The 21346-nt window shown below is 43.6% G+C and overlaps 1 protein-coding gene across 9 annotated transcripts in view; it reads right to left on the bottom strand.

Moving 5' to 3' along the window:
* The window catches only part of SH3RF2 (SH3 domain containing ring finger 2), a 127978-nt gene that overhangs the window by 25993 nt on the left and 80639 nt on the right, over positions 1–21346 (bottom strand). For 8 of the 9 annotated variants that reach the window (XM_045492628.1, XM_045492603.1, XM_045492636.1 and 5 more), the window contains 2 exons: positions 4876–4967; positions 3442–3612 (listed from right to left, as the gene is read on the bottom strand). In XM_045492628.1, coding sequence (XP_045348584.1) covers positions 3442–3612; positions 4876–4967 — 263 coding nt within the window. The remainder of the gene's footprint in view (positions 1–3441; positions 3613–4875; positions 4968–21346) is intronic. The other variant, XM_045492645.1, reaches the window with a different exon arrangement.

The following is a 21346-nucleotide window of genomic DNA, read 5'->3' as shown; positions in this document are numbered from 1 at the left end:
ATCCACTGTCTGATGTGTCTGTCTCTGAACAGGCGAGTCTAGATGGCTCATGGCTTGCCTAAGGACACAATACATGTATCTAGGAGAAAAGCCAAGGAGAGAAAGGGAAGCTGGAGCCTTGGAATACACTGGAATCGAATCCTCCATGCATTCTAGTGAGGGTAACCATTTGTCCAGATTTTCCTAGGAGAGTCTTAGTTTACACCTGCTCTCCTGGTGTATTAAAAGTGTGTGTGTGTGTCTCTCTCTCCTTCTTTTCTTAAAAGTGTCCTAGTTTGGGGGTGACTGGTTGGTTCAATCAGTTAAGCATCCAACTTTGGCTCAGGTCATGATCTCGTGGTTCACGAGTTCAAGCACCATGTCGGGCTCCGTGCTGACAGCTCTGGGCCTGGAGCCTGCTTCGGATTCTGTGTCTCCTTCTGTCTCTGTTTCTCTCTCTCTCTCTCTCTCTCTCTCTCTCTCTCTCCCCCTCTCTCTCTCTCTCAAAAATAAAGATTAAAAAAGATTAAAAAAGTGTCCTAGTTTGGATGATAAATTATATGGTCACACTTATTGTAATGGTGTTTTCATGGATTAACCAGGACACTGGGCTAAGGCGTGATGCATAAGCAAATGCATTAGTAGCAGACATGGGCCTTACAGAATTGATGTCAGATCCCATGGAAGAAAGTGTTCCTGAGTTAGGGTAGATACCTTCTTGCTCTTCATTGGCACCTCTAGACCATTCCCCCACCCTCCTCAATCCTTCCCAGCTTTGACTCATAGTATCAGACTTGACCACCTGTCACATCACTTTGTCACCATTTCCTCTCTCAGCCTCTCTCCACTCATTCCATGAAGATTTTACCCTCTGGCCATGGGGGAAGGGAAGAAAAAAAAATAGTTACAAACAGAGAGGGAGGCAAAACATAAGAAACTCTTAAATACACAGAGAACAAACTGAGGGTTGATGGGGGTGGGGGAGGGGAAAATGGGTGATGGGCATTGAGGAGGGCATTTGTTGGGACCTGGGTGTTATATGTAAGCAATGAACAAGGGAATCTAATCCTGAAGCCAAGAGCATGCTGCATACGCTGTATGTTAGCTAACTTGACAGTAAATTATATACACGCACGCGCGCGAGCGCATACACACACACACACACACACGCATACATAAAATTTGGCTTCTGGCTCACTGTCATTCTCTCTAATGCAATTGATCCTACCACAATGGTCTCATCTAGTCCTAGGGTTTTAAATACGTTCTCAAGCCTGGACCTTCTTGCTTAAATGCTGGGCTTGTATACTCAACCATTTGCCAACATCTCTACCAGGATTGCTAACAGGCATCTAAGACTTAATCTGCTGCAAACTGAGCTTTTGCTTCCCCTCACATCTCAGAACCCATTCCTCTTGGTTTCCCCCTCTAGCTCAGTAAAAGGCAACTCCATTTTCCAGTTACTTGGGGCAAAAAACTAGGACTCACCTTACTCCTCTATTCTTTCACACCCGATATTTGATTTGTCAGAAAATCCTGCGGTGTCTACCTTCAGAGTATATCCAGAATCTAACCACCTCTCCCTGCCTCCTTGGCTAATGCCTTGGCTCCATTCACCATCACTTCTCCCCCAGAGTATTACAGTATCTTCTTAATTAGTTTCTCTGCTTCCACATTTCCTTTCTACAGCTTACTCTCAAACTAGCAACTACAGGGATTTTGGTTAAAATGTAAGTTAAGTCATGTCACTCTTATGCTCAAAACCTTGCAATAGCGATAAAGCCAATTCCTCATTATGACCTAGGAAATTCTATATGATCTGGCTCACCTGTTACCATTCTGACCTCATTTCCTGCTAACATCCCCCTGACTTGCTCTAAACCAGTCCTACTGGTCTTCATGTCAGGCTCACTCCTACTTGAGGGCAATTGTACTTGCTGTTCCTTGGTCTGGAATACACCTGCCTCATTTTCTTCTTCTCAGTAAGGCCATCCCTGACCAACCTATTAAAATTTTAGTCACCACCTCTACTAATTCTATTCTTTTCTTGTTTTTCTTCTTGGCCTTTACCATTAACACACCATTTACATTCCTTATATACCTTGTTTATTATCTGTCTGTACCACTAGGATGTAACTTCTGGTGGGCAGAGATTTTGTGTGTTTTGTTCACTGGTGTTTCTCCTGTGTCTAAAAAGGTGCCTGACACATAGTTTATGCTTGATAAATATTTGTTGACTACAGCATCAGTTATAGACACCCTTGGTTTGTAGATTTTGCAACTTTCTAACAAATTCCAAGAACCTTCCACTGAAGGAGATAACTTCCGGTTCAACTTTCTGCCATGTGAAGAAATCTTTTTATCTAAGCCTGGATCTATGGAAACCCAGACTTTGCCTGTACTCTTCCTAGAAAGGGGGTCCTACCACCTCACCAGCCAACCTTATTGGAAAAAAATCTATGTGTTAGAAAGTGCAAACTTTTACGGATCCAACTTCTAAGTTGTATCCACTTGTTCACTTTCCCCTCATGGAACAGATTTCCTGTCTCCACAGCTTGTTATGGTCCCTCTGACCCTGTCTTCTGTAGCTTTACCCTAGTGTTTTTATGACTGTCTACTGTGGTGTAGTGTTCTGTCTCCTCACCATCTTTGTGGCCCTCCTCCGGACACTGTGCCCCACCTTTATGAAGCTCCCCCAAACTGGACATAGGACTTCAGCTCTGACCCCCCCAGAGAGTACAATGGGTTATCACTTTCCTTGGAGTTATGTCATAGAAACAGTGTTTCATGTGTGGGGATGGCCTCACTGCTTTGTGACAGGCTGTGCCTGGGTGGATGTGGGGTGGATGAAGGCGGAGCCATGGGCAGTGCAGGGATCTGTGGTGGTGGTTTAAGTGAAAGGGTTGGGTGTGCTAGAGAATGAAAAAAGTTGGGAACGCTGTTAGGGACAGGGACCTACAGGGTAACCAGCCTTTGGCCTGGGGTGTGGATGGACAGATCGTGGTCTGAGTCATGGAAACTCTGCCTACTGGCCTAGTGTCTTACGAAGTTTCCTGAAGTGCTCTGAGGGGTCTTCTGATTATCACAGGCTCCCATTATTCGGCTATACAGGAGAGTTGGGGTGCAGGATATGAATGGGATTTTGGGGGTTCGTACTATAGAAAACCTGAAACCCAGCTCTTGAGCAGGTTGCTTAACTCTGTATATCACTTTCCTCATCTGTAAAATCACATCTCCCTTACAGGAGGGACTCTTGAACATATCCAATGAGTTAAAAGATGTGAAAGTGCTTGTAAAATGTGAAGAACTCTAAAAAAGATAACTTTCTACAATTAAAAAAAAAGTGTTAGGCCATTTCTTGGCTTACGCTCCAAAGGAGCACTGAGTCCTTGAGCAGTGAAACCACAGATGGCCCCGGGCTTAGTGGACCCGACCTCCGCTGCCTAAATAGAGGGCACGCACCTGAAAATGGGGATGACATAGTTGTTGGGGAAGGTGCCAACCCGCCCAGTGACCAAGGAGACGCCCCTGAGCCAGCCGTCTGGGTACTTGCCCAGGACCCTGATGCCTTCTCCCTTCTGTAGGTCCAGCTCATCGGGTCCATGGGCTGAGTAGGAGTGCAGGGCCACAAACCTGGGGAGACAAGGGAACTGGGTGAAGAAGGGGAACGTGCCTGGAGGAGGGCATGGAGCCAGCAAAGAGTGAAGGGAAATGGAACCACTGACCCAGTGGTTAGAAATAACTAACTTCTTCATGGTGAAATGTCAGTACGGAAGGCAGGTGATAGTGATAGAACCTATAGTGATAGAAGTAGCACTGGACGGGCCAACATCCCTGCTTTTCCACAGAGTGCCACACAGCTTCAGATCACTAATTTAGGCCACCTTGGCGTTTTGACAATGGGGGAACTGGACTAGGATAGAGAAAGGAGTTGGTGACCCAGAATTAGTGGCAGAGCCTGGTCTCAAACCTAGAAGTTATGGCTCTGCCCAGGATGCTTTTTCATACTGCTTAATGTATCACCCCAGAACATGTTTGCAGCCAGCAAGTGACGGGAAAGGAGAGGTCAGAACAGAAGACTCTCTGATCCGTTTCCTCTGCTGAGAGCGGGGGCACATTTGATTCCCAGGAATGGCCAGAGGAGCTAGCTTAATGTAGGCAGGGAAGCAGACATTGGGGAGGGGAGGTAGGAGTTGATTTTAGTTTGTTAGCAGACAGTGGAATCCTGGCTGCATGGCGGGATGGAGGGCGATGATGCGTTTGTAACATCGCAGAATGTCCTTGGGTTAGAGTTGTGACTTTCCAGTTTGCAGTCTACACAGGCATCAGGCAGATAGCATCTAGTTATGAGCCAGGGGTGAAGACACAGCGAGGGTGTGGAAGTGAGAATATATGCTTGACTAAAAGCATTAAAAGTAACCGATGTGGGCTTGCCAGATTCAGGTTACCAATGTATGGCCTCAGGCTGGACATCAAGAAGTCCCTCTAGATTCCAAGGACTATGAGACACTGGAAGGTTTTATCAAAGGGGCTGGGCAGGGTATTCTCTTCTACAGGGTTTCCCTCCACCAAAATGCTATATTTCAACATCTATTTATGACCCAACATTTTGAATCTAGAAGAAAACAACAGAAATTGCTCAGTATCCAATCTCCCAGCAACGTTTTGGTGGCTAATCTTCCAGTTCCTTTCTACTTTTGTAAAATAATGAGCTAGGATGATGTGGCTTGCCAATCTGTTTTTCAGCATTATTTCCTTTGAAGGATATAAAGGAAGGGGATTTGTTGTCTCTTTGTATGGGATGGTCTGGGAGTGGTGATGCTTGAAGGCAGAGGGGTGGCAAAAGCGGCCTCTCTGGCCAGGACCCGGGGGTGGAGAGCTGAGCTTGTTACTCACATGTTTGCTGAGAGGTGTTGCTGGGAGCCGGACAGATTGACGATGGCCGCGGAATGTCCTGGGGAGCCAGGTATGGGATGGTAAGTGCTGACCTACACAGAAAAGACAGCCAAGCAGAACCAGTGAATGCTACACACCAGGCCCACAGCAGAGCTGCTGCAGAAAGGCCCGATGCAGCTGGAAACCAAGAGCCTTGCCAGTGCCACGCATCATGCATCTTCTCTGTGGTTTGTGGCTGGAGGAAGTGAGGTGGGGATGGACTGGTTTATGGCCTGCCAGGGTGGCATGCCAGGGCTGCCTTCCCAACGACTGCTCCAACATGGTAGAAGATGAAGACTCATCCAGTCGCTGGTCAACAGGACACTACTGGGCTCCTTGATCTATTCCCCCAGCCTCTCCCGACCCACCTCCTAGTGCACTTGCTCCCTCTATGGAAACCTACACTCAGAAAATGATATCATGGCTACTAATGAGAACTTGACACTGGCTAGGCACTTTTAAATGCTTTCCAAGTATCAGCTAATTTAATCCTTACTAAAGGTACTATGGGCATCCCTAATTGCAGATGCGAATTTGCGGATCACCCAATTTGAAAGAAACCAAATTTTAAACCAGGGTAGTCTAGGTCCTGAGCCCACACTCTTAATAATGCTAGTATTAATAAACACACACACACACACACACACACACACACACACACACACACACACACACCAGTTTATCCAGTGACTTATGGAAGGTGAATCTGAATAGTGTTCACTTCACCAGGACGAAAGAGTGAGCAACACTGCTAAAAATACTTGGAAACTACTATCCTGGCACCTTGCCTATTTATCATATTACCTTATTTATTTCCTTCTTGACACATACCACAGTTGACTGCCCCACCACTAGACTATAAGTTCCATGAGGGCAGGGACTATGTCTTATTCATCACTGTGTTTTCTCTGTGCCCAATATACACTTGTAGCTTAAAGAACAAATAAAACATCTTCCTACCCAGTACACCAAGGACGAAGGTAATCTCAATCATCTCCTTGTCATCCAGAGTAAATACACTCAATTTATGTTCAGTTACCACCCCCGTAAGTGATGATAACTATATATGTGTGCCTTTTTTAGGACTCTGCTTTTGTGGGCACAACTGTCATTTGTATACATGTGTTCAGGCAAGAGTGAATGCGTTATTGAGTGCACACGTCTCTGGTTCTGTGTGCATGCTTGTTCACAACCTATGACAATCGTATGCACATGTGTGACAGCACTGGTCTACTGTACATCTGATTACATTCCCACATGTGAGTCTGTGCACTCACAGGCATGTGCACTGTGACTGTACATGAGCTTGTGATTGTAAATGTCTATGCTGGGTTCTATGTACACATATGTGAACTCTAGAGGTATGTGCTGGTATATGCCGGTACGCATGACTTGGTAGTTTTGTGTGTGTTCTCTGGTGATGATTGTCTAAATATATGTGTGCTGTGCATGTATGTTTGACGTTTCGAAGCTATAGTTGCAGGATCAAAAAACCATTCCAAACAGATAACAAGTGTTGACGAGAGTATAGAAAACTGAAACTTTGATGCAGTTGCTGGTGGGAAAGTAATAGGGTGTAGCTCCTTTGGAAAATAGTCTGCTGGTTCCTTGAATGATTAACCAGAAGTAGCATATGATGCAGTAAGTCTACTCCTAGTCCATACCCAGGAGAAATGAAAACATATGTCTACGTGAGAACTAGTACACAAATGTTTAGAGCAGCATTATTCATAATAGCCAAAGGGTGGAAATAACCCCAACGCCCATTGACTGACGAATGGACAAACAAAACGTGGTGTATCTGTACAGTGGCATGTTATTCGGCCATAACAGGAATGAAGTATTGAGACGTGCTAGAACATGCATAAACCTGGAAAACATTACACCAAATGAAAGGAGCCAGGTACAAAAGACAGTGTTATATAATTCCGGTTATGTGAAATGTCCAGAATAGACAAATCTGTAAAGATAGAAAGTAGATTAGGGGTTGGGGATGAAAAGGGTTTTGGAGTGCTGGTCACAGAGTACAGGATTTCTTTTGGAGGTGAGGAAATGATATAATGATTGTGGTAATGGTTGCACATACCTGTGACTATATTTAAAAAAACACCGGGGTGCCTGGGTGGCTTAGTCATTTGGGTGTCCGACTTTGGCTCAGGTCATGATCTTGAGGTTCCCGGGTTTGGGCCCCGCATTGGGCTCTGTGCTGACATTTCGGAGCCTGGAGCCTTCCTCGGATCTTGTGTCTCCCTTTCTCTCTGCCCCTCCCCGACTTGTGCGCTCTCTCTCTCTCTCTCTCTCTCTCTCTCTCTCAAAAATAAATAAAAATATAAAAAAAAAAACCCACAGAATTATACACTTTTTAAAGTAATCTCCACACCCATTGTGGAGCTCAGACTCATGACCCTGAGATCAAGAGTTGCACACTCTTCTGACTAAGCCAGCCAGGTGCCCCTGAACTGTACACCTTAAAATGAGTGAACTGCACGGCCTGTGAGGCATATCTCAGCAAGGTCTTAAAAAAAAATTCCACAGTCACCCATCCTGTGTTCTCTATCACTGTGTAAAGTGCTTTGTGCTTTGCAATCAAATATTGTCACACCAGTTCTCTTGAAGAGAGAAGAAAAGTTTGACAGCTTTGAGCTGGGCTACTCCTTCCCTGTGACTCGACAAAACAAATCCCTGCTCGGCTTGGGACTTGTGCCAAGGGAGAGCCTTGTTACGAGAACAATTAATCTTATGTTTGTGGAGACTGTTGGACCACTGATTAAGCAGGATGCACTTAACACCCATGACTTTCCAGTGTTAGGCTTGAGTAAAATAAGCCCTTCTATCTATAAACACTATTAATCATTTAGGGAAGAGAAAGATGTCAGAATGCAAAGCCATCCCTCCATTACACTAGGCTATGTCTTTTTACTTCTCTAGGTCTTCTTTGGGGGGGGGGGGGAGTCCTTCCTCCTATTTGGAACACTGAACCTAGCCAGGACTGAAATCAGTGGGCTTGTGTTTAGTGGGTTCTTTCTAATATGGAAGAGGAAGTGAGGCCAGATTCTCAGGTTTTGAGATGTCTTGGAGGTGAAGGGAGAACATTCATGAACAAGGAGGAAAGAGGCCAAGAAGGAGGGAGGAGAGAAGGGGAGATAGTGGACAGCTCTGGGGGTGGGGGAGGTGTCAGAAACTGGGACCGGGACACAGTGGGAGAAAAAAACAGAGCCAGAGGGATAGAATGAGGAAGAAAGAAGAAAAGGCAGATGAAAAAAATATCAGAAAACTCTTACAACCCACAGAGAAAACGACAATCCAATAAAAAATGGGTAAAAGATACCACAAAAGGAGATTGAGTGGCCAAGAAGCACATGAAAAGATGCTCAACACCAGTAATTATCAGGAAAATGCGAGTTACAACTACCATGAGATACCACTACACATCTATGAAAATGGCTAAAATGAAAACGACTGACCATACCAAGTGGTGGTGAGAATGTGGAGCAACTATAACTCTTACATACTGCTGTTGGGAAGGTAAAATGGCGCCACTGCTTTGGAAAACAAGTTGGCTGTTTGTTATAAAGTTAAATATACACCTATGCACTACTCAGCAACCCTACTCACAAGCAGTTATCAAAGTAAAGTGAAAACATACGTCCATACAAAGACTTGACATGAATGTTCTTAGCGGCTTTCTTCATTTTAGCCCTGAACTGGAAACAACCCAAATGCCAATCAACTGGTGAATGAATAAACAAATTGCGGTAAAACCACAGGGTAATATTCCTCAGCGATGCATGCAATGGCATGGATAAATCTTAACATCATCCTAAGTAAAAGAGGCAGGACACATAAGACTACATATTCTACTTTGCTATTTGTAGGACATTCTTAAAAATACCCAAACTAGTGACAGAAAACAGATGGAGGACTGCCAATGGCCAGGGGTGAGGGGAGAGGATTGACTGATGGCAAAAAACTTTCTGGGGTGATGGAAGTGTTCTATATCTTGATTTTGGTAGTCATCATACGCATTTATGCATTTGCCAAAAGTCACTGAACTGTGTACTTAAAATCGCTGAACTTTATTGGATGTGACTATGCTCAATAAAGCTGATAAAAAATAGGAGTATATTATCTAGTTGGCAGGAAAATGCAAGGAGCCTGAGCTTGACCCAGCCCAAGCTCTGGGATTGGTCAGAGGAGGGCACAGGGATGGTTCAGCTTATTACTGGGCAGCTAGCAAGCAACTCTCATAGCAGAGGGCCACCTGAATAGGAGAGAAATCAAGAATGGAAACCTATGTATCAGACACAAGCTCAATAAATAAGGTGCAAATGAAAATGAACAAGAATGAAGGAAGAATAAAAGAGGTGATAAGGGAAAGAGCAAGATAGCTAAGGGCAGAGAAGAGAGAGCCTGGTAGGGAAGGAGGACAGACAGAACGAGACAGAAATGAAGGCCCCACTGGAAAAATGGGGGACAACCAGGTGGATGGCCAACTTCTGAGGAGGCATGTATGTTCCACCAGACTAAGTGAACAGGCCTCTGGCAGGTGGTTCCCTGCGGTCAGTTGTGACCTCAGGTCCCTATATCAACAAGGAACCTAAGGCCAGATGCAAGGCCCTCCAGCAACTGGTGCTTCCTGGCATAGTGTTTGGGGGCTTGAGCAGGGTCAGACAGGATGTGTATTTGAGGGTGGGGGTGGATATTTCTGCTACAATGTGAAAACAGTTTTTCCTCTTTTTTGAAGGAAATGACTCATTTAAAAGAAGTCTTTATCAGTAGCAGAAGAATCCACAGCTGTGTGGCTTCTGGGTGTTTTCGGGTTCTGGGGTATTAAATGAGGGAGGAAACAGGCCTGCAGCCTGCAGAGTTGTGGCAATGTTCTGTTGGCCCTGCACCTTCACCATCAGCCATACAGGGAGTGCGGGATGTGGCGCTATCTCAGAATCTGGAGGGGAAGTCTAGCTTAGTATTCAGCCATGTGGTTCTAGCATTTACTAGGGTTTGTGATTTGGGCAAGTGACTCTGTTCGGAGGGTCCTCCACTTACTCATCTATAAATTTTTTTTTTTACATTTATTCATTTTTGAGAGACAGAGAGAGACAGAGCACAAGTGGGGGAGGGGCAGAGACAGAGGGAGACACAGAACCTGAAGCAGGCTCCAGAGCCCAACTCGGGCCTCGAACTCAACAAACCGCAAGATCATGACCTGAGCCAAAGTCAGACGCTTAACCGACTGAGTCACCCAGGCGCCCCTCCACTTCCTCATCTATAAAATGAGGGCAATAATGGTATTTCTGTCGGAGTTGTTAGGAGGACTAAGTGAAGTAATCAATGTAAGGTATTTAGCATACTGTAAGAGCTCAATAAATATTACTTATTTCCATCTGGAAAGAGATTAGCTACTGCACAGGGTGAGGATGGAACATCCATCTCCTTTTATGCAACAGCTCTGCAAAATCTGGCCTGAAAGTGGGACCCAAGAATGTGATGGAGGATAGGAAGAAGCAACCCTATTCTTCTGGAGGACAGTGTCCCCAGCTCTCCGAAATGCAAGTTTGCTGTCTCTCTCCAACTCATATGGTGGCACTCAGCTATTTCCTCCCAGGTTCATGCCTTTCAGTAACTTAGTGGGCACAGGGTGACTGTCTTCCTCCAGTGTAAACTACTCTGGAGCCTGTTTTGTTTCTGTATCTCAGTATTCCCAGGAGCTAACAAGGGCCTCGAACCTACAGAGGGTTCACTCAGGGTTAGGAGAAGGGCTGCGTTTTCAAGACAGAAAATTAGGTATTATATGATAGTTTTTGTACCCACCACCATGGATAATCCAGAGTTGGCCATCAAGCTTCATAAAGTTAAAAACCCATTCCCCTCTACAGATTAAAGGAGTCTTAAGAGTCACATTCAGCACTTGCCTTGTGTGGAACTTATATGGTTCTAGCACTGGGGTTAATGCAGTGAATGAGACACATGGGGCTCCTTCCTCATGTGCAATTCACCACGTATACCAGGGAAGACAGTGAAATCCATAAGTATATAAGCATGATGTGTGCTAGGGTAGGGGAAGTTCAAGGTGCTCTGGGCACTGCCAGGAGAGGCTTGCCTTGATCTCCAAGAGGTATTTCACTCTCACACCCTATGATTCTAATGCTAACTTACATAACATTCTCATTGTCATTATCCCCATTTTTCCCAATGAGGAAACTGAGATAAAAAGATTCCATGATTTTGTGGAGGTGGCCAGCAAATGGGTAGCCAGGAAGAACCCCATGCTCAGAGCGTGTTCTGTAGGACACCAAGGTTAACATTTCTAGATCTCAACATGGCTAATGGGGTCATATGTATGAGGCAGATTTGTATATCCTAGAAAAAAGCCACCCAGTCAAATTCAGTGTTCTGTTTTTATGCTCATAGATCTATTCTATTCATGATGACTTCCATCCATGCCCAAGGCCCCATGTAATGTGGAATAGATCTGACAGCAGGTAGAATAATGGTTGTTTGTTTGTTTTTCTTCTTCCTTCTCTGGCAGAACCAAGGCCCCAACAGAGTCAGGGCTCCTTCTGCTAGACCGCTCTCCCCTTCCTTCCCGTCTTAACCTATCTCAGAGGCAACCCAGCCCAATGAGTAAAGAGTGGCCACCTAGTGCTACTTATCTGTCCTGTGAGTAAAAACACCGTCTGAGAAAGAGAGCTCATTTGTGAGTTGCCAGCAGTCCCTTTAGATCTACCTCAAAAAAAAAAAAAAAAAAGTCTTAAGAAGATAGATCAGCAAAGTATCTGTGAAGACCACTAATTTTACATCTTCGAGGTAGTCATCAAAGCTTAGAATATCCCCTGTGATCTGGCTCCTGCTTTTCTCTCCAGCCTCACCTTCCTACACTCTGCCACTCACTTCTTCACCTCCTTCAGCCTTGGAGTCTTTTCTCTGCTCTCTGAGCAGGTCACGCTTTCTGCTGCCCCTGATTTTTGTGTGCCTCCCCTCCCCCATCTCTGTTATTTCCCTTTGTTATGGAAAATTTAAATTACATTATGCACACAAATAAGTGCATATAATTTTATGTATCTTTGAAAGGAGAAGAATAAAACTAACACCTGTACACATACCGCCCAACGTAAGAACCAGAATAAAAATAGAAATTGAATACTGCCTTCTGCATATTCCTCCATAATCAAATCCCCTCCCTCTGGCCCCTGTAACCACAGGGTTGAAATTGGTGCTCATCATCCCAGTGCTTTTCTCTGTAATTTTACCACCTTGGCATACATCCCTAAACAACATGTTGTTTAGATTTGCCTGTTTTTGAACACAGTATGAATGCATTCACGTTGAGCGTATTCTTCTGCAAGTTGCACCTTTGGCTCAATCCTAAGTTTTTGTGGTTGATTTTCACCGCTGTCATGTATTTCATTGTATGCATATGCCACCTTTTAACCATTCTATCATTTATGTGTCATTTGGGTGATTTTCAGTTTGGGGCTGTTATGAACGATGTTGCTATGAACAGTCTTGTATATGTCCCCCGGGCGCCTGTGCAAGAGTTTCTCCACGATATATACCGACAAATAGAATTGATGGGCCATAGGGTATGAGCCTGCTAAGTTTTATTAGGTAATAACAAATTGTTTCCCAGTGTGGCTGTAACAATTTACACTTCCACCAGCAGCAAATGGCAATTCCTGTTACCCCATAATCTTGCCAACATGTGGCAATGCCCAGCTTTTTAATACCTGTCTATGATGGGTGTGAAATATCTCACCGTGGTTTCAAATTAATTTCTCTGAGTACTAAAGAGCTTGAGTTTCTTTTCAAACATTTTTGGGCCATTCTTGTGTCTTGTATGAAATTCTTGTTCATATCCTTTGTCTATTTTTTGCCTTCTGTTGGGTTATTTATTATTTTCTTATTAAGTTATAGAGTTCTAATATTTTGGACATGAATCCTTTATAGCTTATATTTTTACTCATTGGTGTCTTTTGATAAACTGAAGTTCTTATTTTTAATATAGTCAAATTTACAATATATTCCTTTATGGTTTATACTTTTAAAAATCTTGAATATGATTTTTTTTTGTCCCAAGGTCATAAAGATGTACTTCTCTATAGTCTTCTAAAAGTTTTATAGTTTTGCCTTTCACATTTAAGTCTTTAATCCACCTGGAATTGATTTTTGACAAGGGAGGAATCCACTTTCATCTTTTTCCACATGGATACCCAATTAGCCCAATGCCATAGTTCATCCTTCCCTTCTGATCTGCAAAGCCTGCTCTGCTATAAATCAAGTCTTCGTGCTATGTCTATTTCTGGGCTCTCCAGTATTTTCCATTGGTTTAATAGAATCTCTATGCTAAATCCATGCCATCTTAATTAGTACAGCTTTGAAATAAAATTTGGTAGTTGATAGGGTAGGTCCTCACCACAACCAAATTCCATCTTCTTCTTTAGAAACATCTTGGCTATTGTCTTTCCTTCCATTTGAATTTTAGAATTACCCTTTAAGTTCCAAACAAACAACTCACTGGGACTTGAATTTATAGATAAATCTGAGCAGAACCAACATCCTTAAGATTACTGAGTCTTCTTACTCAAGAACATGGCACAATTCTCCATTTATTTTAGGTCTTCTTTAATGTCTTTCAGTAACGTTTTACAAATTTTTCCCACAAAGGGCTTGCAGGTCTTTTGTTAGATTTATTCCTAGAGATTTAAAAAATTTGGTTGCTGTTTTAAATGGTATCTTTAAGAAAATATTTTTCTGTGTGTTTTCTTTTTAGAGTACAGAAATGTAATTAACTTTATTGTATTGATTTGTATCTAGTAACCTTGCTAAACTCATATTTATTCCTAATATATTTTTCCAGATTCTTCTGTGTTCTCTATATAGATGATATCATTCACAACTAATGACAGCTACATTTCTTCTTTTCAAATACTTAACCATTTACTTCTTTTTCTTGCTTTTACTATATTGGCCAAGTACGCCAGAAGGGACAGTGTTGAGCAAAAACACAATAGGCATTCATTATGTTCTTTTTCTGAATCTAAAGGGGAATGCCTTTAACACTGCAATATTAAACGATGTTTGCCGTGTATTTTTATAAATACCATTTATCATGTTAAGGAAGTTCCTTTTTATTTGAGTTTTGCTAAGGTTAAAAAAATATATATCTATATAATGAATGGATATAGAATTTTTTCAAACATTTTTTTCTATAGCTATAGAAAAGATCACATGGTTTTTTCCCTTTCATCTGTTAATGTGATAAATTATATCGATTAATTTTGGAAAGTTAAACCAACCTTTCAATCTTGGGAAAAATCTACATTAATCATGATGTATATTATTTTCATACCTTCCAGGTTTGGTTTGTTAATATACACTTGAGGGTTTTACATCTATGTTTAAGAGTGAGGTAGAATTCAAATTTTCCTTTCTTACATTGTTTTCTGGTTTTGATATTAAGGCTACCTTAGCCTCATGAAATGAGTTGGGGAATGTCTTCTGTTCTTCCATTCTTTGGGAGAGTTTGTAAAGAGTCAAAGAGCTCACCTGTAAACCTGTCAGAATCTGGGGTTTCTTTGTCGGAAGATTTTAAATTTTTTTATGGGTTATAATACTATCCCAAAGGGCTGCCGATGGCTGTTTACCAGATGTAAAATGTTTTTCATAAATCCTGTTTGCTGACGATAAGTTCCTGATTAACTTATTCCCCTGGAAGACTTCTGTTGGGGAAAAACGGCGGTGCTTGGAATATCTGCATAGAAGCTTGGAAATCCCAGCCACCATGGATCTCCATAATGCCAGTTCAAGTCTAGAGTCTATGGAATCCTGCTCTTTTAGTCAAGAAAAACCCTATGAGACAGTCACTGATTAGAGGGATTTCTGTAACTCCACAAGACACTATGCAGCCATGGCTAAGAGAATGAACTATTGCGCTGTCTGAAGTGAGTTTGAATTCTGGCACTGTAACATACTGGCTGCGTGAAGCTCAGACTTAATTCCTCTGAGACATAGTATCCTCATCTATGAAAGGGGGCAATAGTCATAGCTACCTCATAGCATTCTTGTGACCATTCATTCAGAACCTGCATGCAAAGTACTTTGCACAACGTCCGGCTGATAGGAAGTACCCAACAGACAGTTGCCATTGCAACTATGATGTGATGGGAAGCAGACAAGACCGATTTGTCAGAGGAGGGCAGCGATAGGACTTTCTTACTGGGACTGGATGTAAGAAGGAAATACTCATTCTCTAGGACACAAGGGCCAGTCACGATAGTCCAGATTCCCTTTGAGGAAGACTAGGTGACAGGTGACTGACTGTGTGTGTGGGACAGGAATTTAAGAGTCTCTTTCCTGACACTGATTGGGCTAATCGCAAGCATCCTAAGGCTTCCAAAGAAAGATAAGGACTGGCACCTCTATGTAGCTGTGCTCTGCATCGGCAGCTTCTCCTTCTTCCTCCTCTTCTTCTTCTTCTTTTTCTTCTTCCTCTTCCTCTTCCTCTTATTCCTCCTCCTCCTCCTCCTCCTCCTCTTCCTCCTCTTCCTCCTCCATTTTTGAGACAGAGTGAGCAGGGGAGGGGCAGAGAGGGAGGGAGACACAGAATCCAACGCAGGCTCCAGGCTCTGAGCTGTCAGCACAGAGCCTGATGCAGGGCTTGAACCCACAGACTGTGAGATCATGGTCTGAGCCAAAGCCAGATGATCAACCCACTGAGCCACCCAGGCGTCCCTGCATTGGCTTCTTGGGACAAAGATGAAAATGCGACCCACACTTAAACCACAAAGACAAAATACTCTTTTTCTTTGTTTGTTTAAGTTTATCTATTTTTGAGAGAGAGAGTGTGTGAGCAGGGGAGGGACAGAGAGACAGGCAGAAAAACAAATCCCAAGCAGGCTCTGCACTGTCAACATGGAGCCCAACGCAGGGCTTGAATCCATGAACCATGAGATCATGAACTGAACCAAAACCAAGAGTCGGACACTTAACTGACTGAGCCACCCAGGTACCCCCCAAAATCTTCTTCTTTAAGCTGGGTCTTTTGGTTGGGCACAGTGATCCTGGCCCCACCACTCCCCTTTCCATTTTTCTACGTCATGCTTTCCTGAGCTTAGAAGCCTGCTGGTAGGTTTTAGTACCAAAGCAGAGTCTGAAGGGGTACATACTATTAGGGCTTGTTCAAATGCTAGGGTATATCCAAACCTTAATTATGACCCTTGCCCTCCTAGTCATAACAGTCCACTTGAGAAGGAACTGCATAGCAATAATTATAATTAAATCTTCTCATTGGGCTTCATTAAAGGTCATAAAAATTTAAAGAAGCAAAGTTCCTCTTAAATTTGGTGTGGATCCTTTCATGGCATTTATTTGCAGAAGATACTTGTTACGTAGCTACTAAGTACCGAGTGCCGTGCTTACCAGGATAGGGCAGACTGTGCAAGAATTCTTCTATCTGTCCTACACCAGGTCCTGCCCTCACATTTGCCAGATAAGAGCATCCCAAAGAAGAGCAGTCTCTGAATATTTAGAAATTTAGAAATACTCTACTCACTTCTGATAGGCTGCACATAGTCTTTAGAAAGTAGCTTTTCACAGTGGAGAGAGTGGGGCTGACAATTCTTTCCTGGGCTAAGGAAAATGGACCCACAGGGAGAGTTGGATAGGGACAGTAGCGGACTAAAATCAGCCAGGAGACAATATAGCATAATTGTAAGGAACTGGGGTGCTGCATTCAGATTTCCCTGGGTCTGGCTCCCACTTTGTTACTCTTTTGCTGAGGAACCCTGGGCAAGCCTTCGAACCTGCCCATGCCTAAATTCCTTCATCTGGTTTAGGCTAAGTTTGCTAGGTTTTCCTCCAAGGACTTGTCAATTTTTATGGGACTTTGGGGGAGATAGCTGGACAGGCCAACTGAAGTAGGACCAAGAATTAATTTTAAAAATCCTTTCCAAAGAATTGAGGAAGGTCAGAAATCATTTGACAACGTCAAATTCACTTGGTATCTTCAGAAAGTTAACTTCTTGCCATGTGTTTGCTGTCTCTTAATATTTTTTTTTAAAATTTTTTTAACGTTTATTTATTTTTGAGAGAGAGAGAGAGAGACAGAGCATGAATGGGGGTGGGGCAGAGAGAGAGAGAGAGAGAGACACAGAATCCTAAGCAGGCTCCAGGCTCTGAGCTGTCAGCACAGAGCTCTATGCGGGGCTTGAACCCACGAACTGTGAGATTATGACCTGAGTCAAAGTCAGATGCTTAACCGACTGAGCCACCCAGTCACCCCACCATGGACATTTTTAAAAAGAGAAAAAAGAGAATTGCTCACTGGCCCACCACATTATCAAAGCAGTTGTCCTTGCTCCCTTTGAGTAAGTAAGTCCCTTCAATAAATGAAGGATTTATGATTTTAGAGACCACAGAATCTGGAGCTCTCTTGGGCTGATACCCTTTTGTTGGCAAGTCTGCCTTTCTTCTGCCTCGCTATCATAGGTGACACTTGGGAAAGCACCCCATACAGAAGCTAAGGCCTCCGATGTGGTTGGTCATGTGACAATTTTTCCTTCTCATGGGATTGATAGAATGTGGCTACGAAGTCCTTTCTAAAGACAAGCTCAGGTATCTACAATGAGTGAAAAGGACATGTGATATTTTCCAAGCCAGTGCTTTAAAGCCCCCTCTGGATAGTGTGCTTGTTGTCTTTGTGATTCTGCTGAAATCAGGAGAAGCTGGTCCTCTCATGTATCAAATGAGATTTGAAAAGTTTTGATTGCTGCCACTGCAGACCACCACCCCTCCCCAGGGGGCCCGGCCTGTGGTACTGAAGAGGCTGACTACCCTTTGGGTGAGCACTCTGCTGTCTTCTCCCTTCCTGAGTGAACCACACAAGCCCAGGGCCCCAGGCTGTTTGTATAATTGATGCATCTCACCTTCCAGGGCACTTCATCTGACAGGAAGTAAAGAGAGAGTAAAACCTTTCCAGGTGTCATGATACATGCTAAAAAGGGATGAAGACACGGACTTGGATTCAGAACGGGATCCCTAATTTTGTCCTGTCCTGTCCTTGTCCTTAGAGCAACACTAGAAGTATTCGTATCCCCAGTCTTTCAAACAGTACCTCAGCACTCAATAAAGAAGGTCAGTGTCTAAACCCTCTGGGGCAGATGTGAGGAGACATTTCCCTTCTCCCAATTCTCTCTTCTGCTGGTGGTAAGAATTTGCTAACATCAAACAATCAAGGTGTATTTTTTTGGGAGAAGTTTTACTCCTTGTTCTTTACCTTCCCTAGATGTTTCCTAACTCAGCCTCTTCTTCCAACAATGGTTTTCCACAAAATGTGGATGTCATTTGACTCAAAAGAAGGCTGTGTGCCATTGCTGTCGAGTTTGACTCACAGACCTCCATCAACATTTGGAGAGCAGCGATTTGTGAATGTCTGATGCCCTCCACTCAAGAAGCATCCTGAGTGTTCTGATCCCAAGATGAGGCAAGGTGAGCATGAGGTCAAGGTCGAAAAGAAGGCATAGTTGCTGCCCTTAAGAGGTATATAATCTCACTGAGATAAAATGGGAACACCCAAACAGATTTTGGAAATCACACAACCTCAAAGTCTAAAACATACTCAAGTAATTTTCCCAAGGCCATAGAGCCAGCAAAGTAGGCTGAGCTGGGAGTCAAACCTAAAAATCCTGAGTTGAGAGCCAGCCCTCTTAGAGGTCCCTTCAGTATGCAAAGCAGTGTGTGTACTTTGGAGGTTGGACCAAGTGGCTCTGACTGCGAGGGCAGGAGGGTTCTCAGGGTTCAGGAGACAGTGAGGGCTGAAACCCCCAGATGAGCCCTCTTTAGCTCCCTGTACCTCATTTGCTGGGCTGAGTCAGGAAGAGTGTGTACGGTTTCTGGAAACTCTACAAAAATGTCTGAGAAGAGATTTCCCAGCCATGGTGTCTTTTCTTTTTTTCTTTTCTTTTCTTTTCTTTTCTTTTCTTTTCTTTTCTTTTCTTTTCTTTTCTTTTCTTTTCTCTTTTCTCTTCTCTTCTCTTCTCTTTTCTTTTTTCTTTTCATTTCTTTTCTCTTTTCTTTGCTCTTCTTTCTTTCTTTTTTATTTATATTCATGTTAGTTAACATACAGTGTAGTCTGGCTTCAGGAGTAGAACCCATTGATTCATCACTTACATATGATACCCAGTGCTCATCCCAACAAGTGCCCTCCTTAATGCCCATCATCCACTTAACCCATCTTCCCACAGACCCCGCCTTTCAGCAACCTTCAGTTTGTTCTCTATATTTAAGAGTTTCTTATGGTATGTCTCTCTCTCTCTGTTTTTATCTTATTTTCCCTTCCCTTCCCCTATGTTCATCTGTTGAGTTTCTCAAATTCCATGTATGAGTGAAATCATATATCTGTCTTTCTCTGACTGACTTACTTTGCTTAGCATAATACCCTCTAGTTCCATCCATGTTGTTGCAAATCAGCCATGGAGGTTTTATGGCATCCTTTTACAGCTTTCTAGAGGCACGGGCAGCAGGATCTCAGGGTGGGCTTTGGCCCTGTGCAGAGGCTAGGCAAAGCCTTAGAGAGAGGACTGACTACCTTTGGATAGTCACACATGATGCTCAGATGGCCACTGGCCAAAACAGAGATGTCACCACACCCAGGGTCACTTTGCCCCATCACAGGCTGGCTGTCCCTTTAATAAGCAAACTTTTTTTTCTTAAGTGCTGAGGCCAGGGCACTCAGGTTCGTACTAACCATGTGAATCTTAAAAAATCCAAAGGCCCCTCCCTTGGCTTTAGAATCCTAGTATGTGGAAGCTGAAAGTGACCCTGAAGATAATCTCATTTGGTCCCCTGAGCCTCAGAGAGGACAAATGGAGTGCTGAAGGTCACACGTACCAGGTGGTGGTAGAATTAGGTCAGGCCCATCACTGGGTGAGGGAGTCATGTTTGGGTAGCTGGTTCAAGGGGTTGGTTTACTTGTTTTCCAGACAATTTTTCACTCACTTTCCCCAATTATTTATTGAGATATCCATGTACCTGTCTCTGTCCTCATGGAGCTTACATGGTAGTGAGGGAGCAGGCAACACAACAAAAACACACAAAACAAAAAGCAAGAAAACAGACAAAGTATGCACTCTAGAGGCCACAGAGTTAACTGTAGGGACCTGCTTTAGATAGGGTGTTTTTGAATCCACATTTTCCCACCTTGTTAGGATGACCTTGGCCATGAACTTCACCCAAAATCAACATGTTGCCCATCCCTTGTACCTGGAAAGTGTGCCTTTGTGGGGCACTCAGCTTTTGGGGTAGGTCCTGTTCACCCTGTAGTACATGGCAGAGAGGGGCCTGAGGATGCATCAGCTGAAGGCTTATTTTTTCCACATATGGGAGGGAGACTGTAGTCTCAGAGGCAGGGCTGTCTGGCTTCCAGACCATAGGTGCAGGTGTTTTTGTCCTTCTGACAAAAGCCCCAGACACTAAAGCAGTAAAGTATGGGCACACCCTCAGCAAGGGAGAGCACTGATTAAGTTCAAAACCCCATGGCTGGCAGGGTATGAACAAGCCAGGCAGAATGACAGCAGAACTTGGCAGTGACACTCCGTGTCCTTGTTATGCGGTATCTGTAGAGACCCAGTAGCCTGCGCTCACTTGCTCACCCATCTGTCCCACAGATCTCTCCTTCCTACATTCACTTACATACTTATTTCTTTGTTCAACTTCTCACTTTTACGAGAATCCCCTCACTCATACACTCATTTCTGTCTTCTTTCATCCAGTCCCTTAGTCACTTAATCATTCGTTAATTCACACATGTATTCAGTTTCCTGTTTATGTTTATGGACTCACATACATTGGTACATATACATTCACTGGGTTTTGCTCTCTTCCTCACTCAAACATTCTCCCGACATTTACTAAACATCTCTCGTGTCAAGCTCAACTGGGCTTAACCCTGGAGGGGCCAAGAGGCACCACTTATGCTGTCCTTATGGAGTTCTTGGCAATAAAGCAGCATTTAGATAAATGCCAAAATGAGGTGTGAAATGACAGATGTGCATCTGGAGGCAAAGACCACTTACTGTGGGGGTTTGGGTGGTGCCCTCTCAGGTGATTCTTCTTCCCTGCAATGCCAGAAATGGCCAGATACACATGGTATCACAAAGGCATTAAGGGCTTCAAAAGTTGCTAGACCAGTGGGTATTTGCATTTTAGAGGAGGAAAGAGGGGGCAATGTTTCAGCCCAGGGGTCAGTATGCTCTCTCTGTAGAGGGTCAGATAGTAAATACTTTCAGCTGTGTGGGTCTCTGTCACAACTACTCAGTGTTGCCACTGTAGTACCAAAGCAGCCACAGACAAGTCATAAAGAATGAACATGGCTGTGGGCCAACGAAAGTTCATTTTTGGACATGGAAAATGGAATTACATACAATTTTTGCATGTC

Source organism: Leopardus geoffroyi, chromosome A1, assembly GCF_018350155.1.
Source record: "Leopardus geoffroyi isolate Oge1 chromosome A1, O.geoffroyi_Oge1_pat1.0, whole genome shotgun sequence".
NCBI lineage: Eukaryota > Metazoa > Chordata > Mammalia > Carnivora > Felidae > Leopardus > Leopardus geoffroyi.
This window is presented reverse-complemented; position numbering and strand designations above follow the sequence as displayed.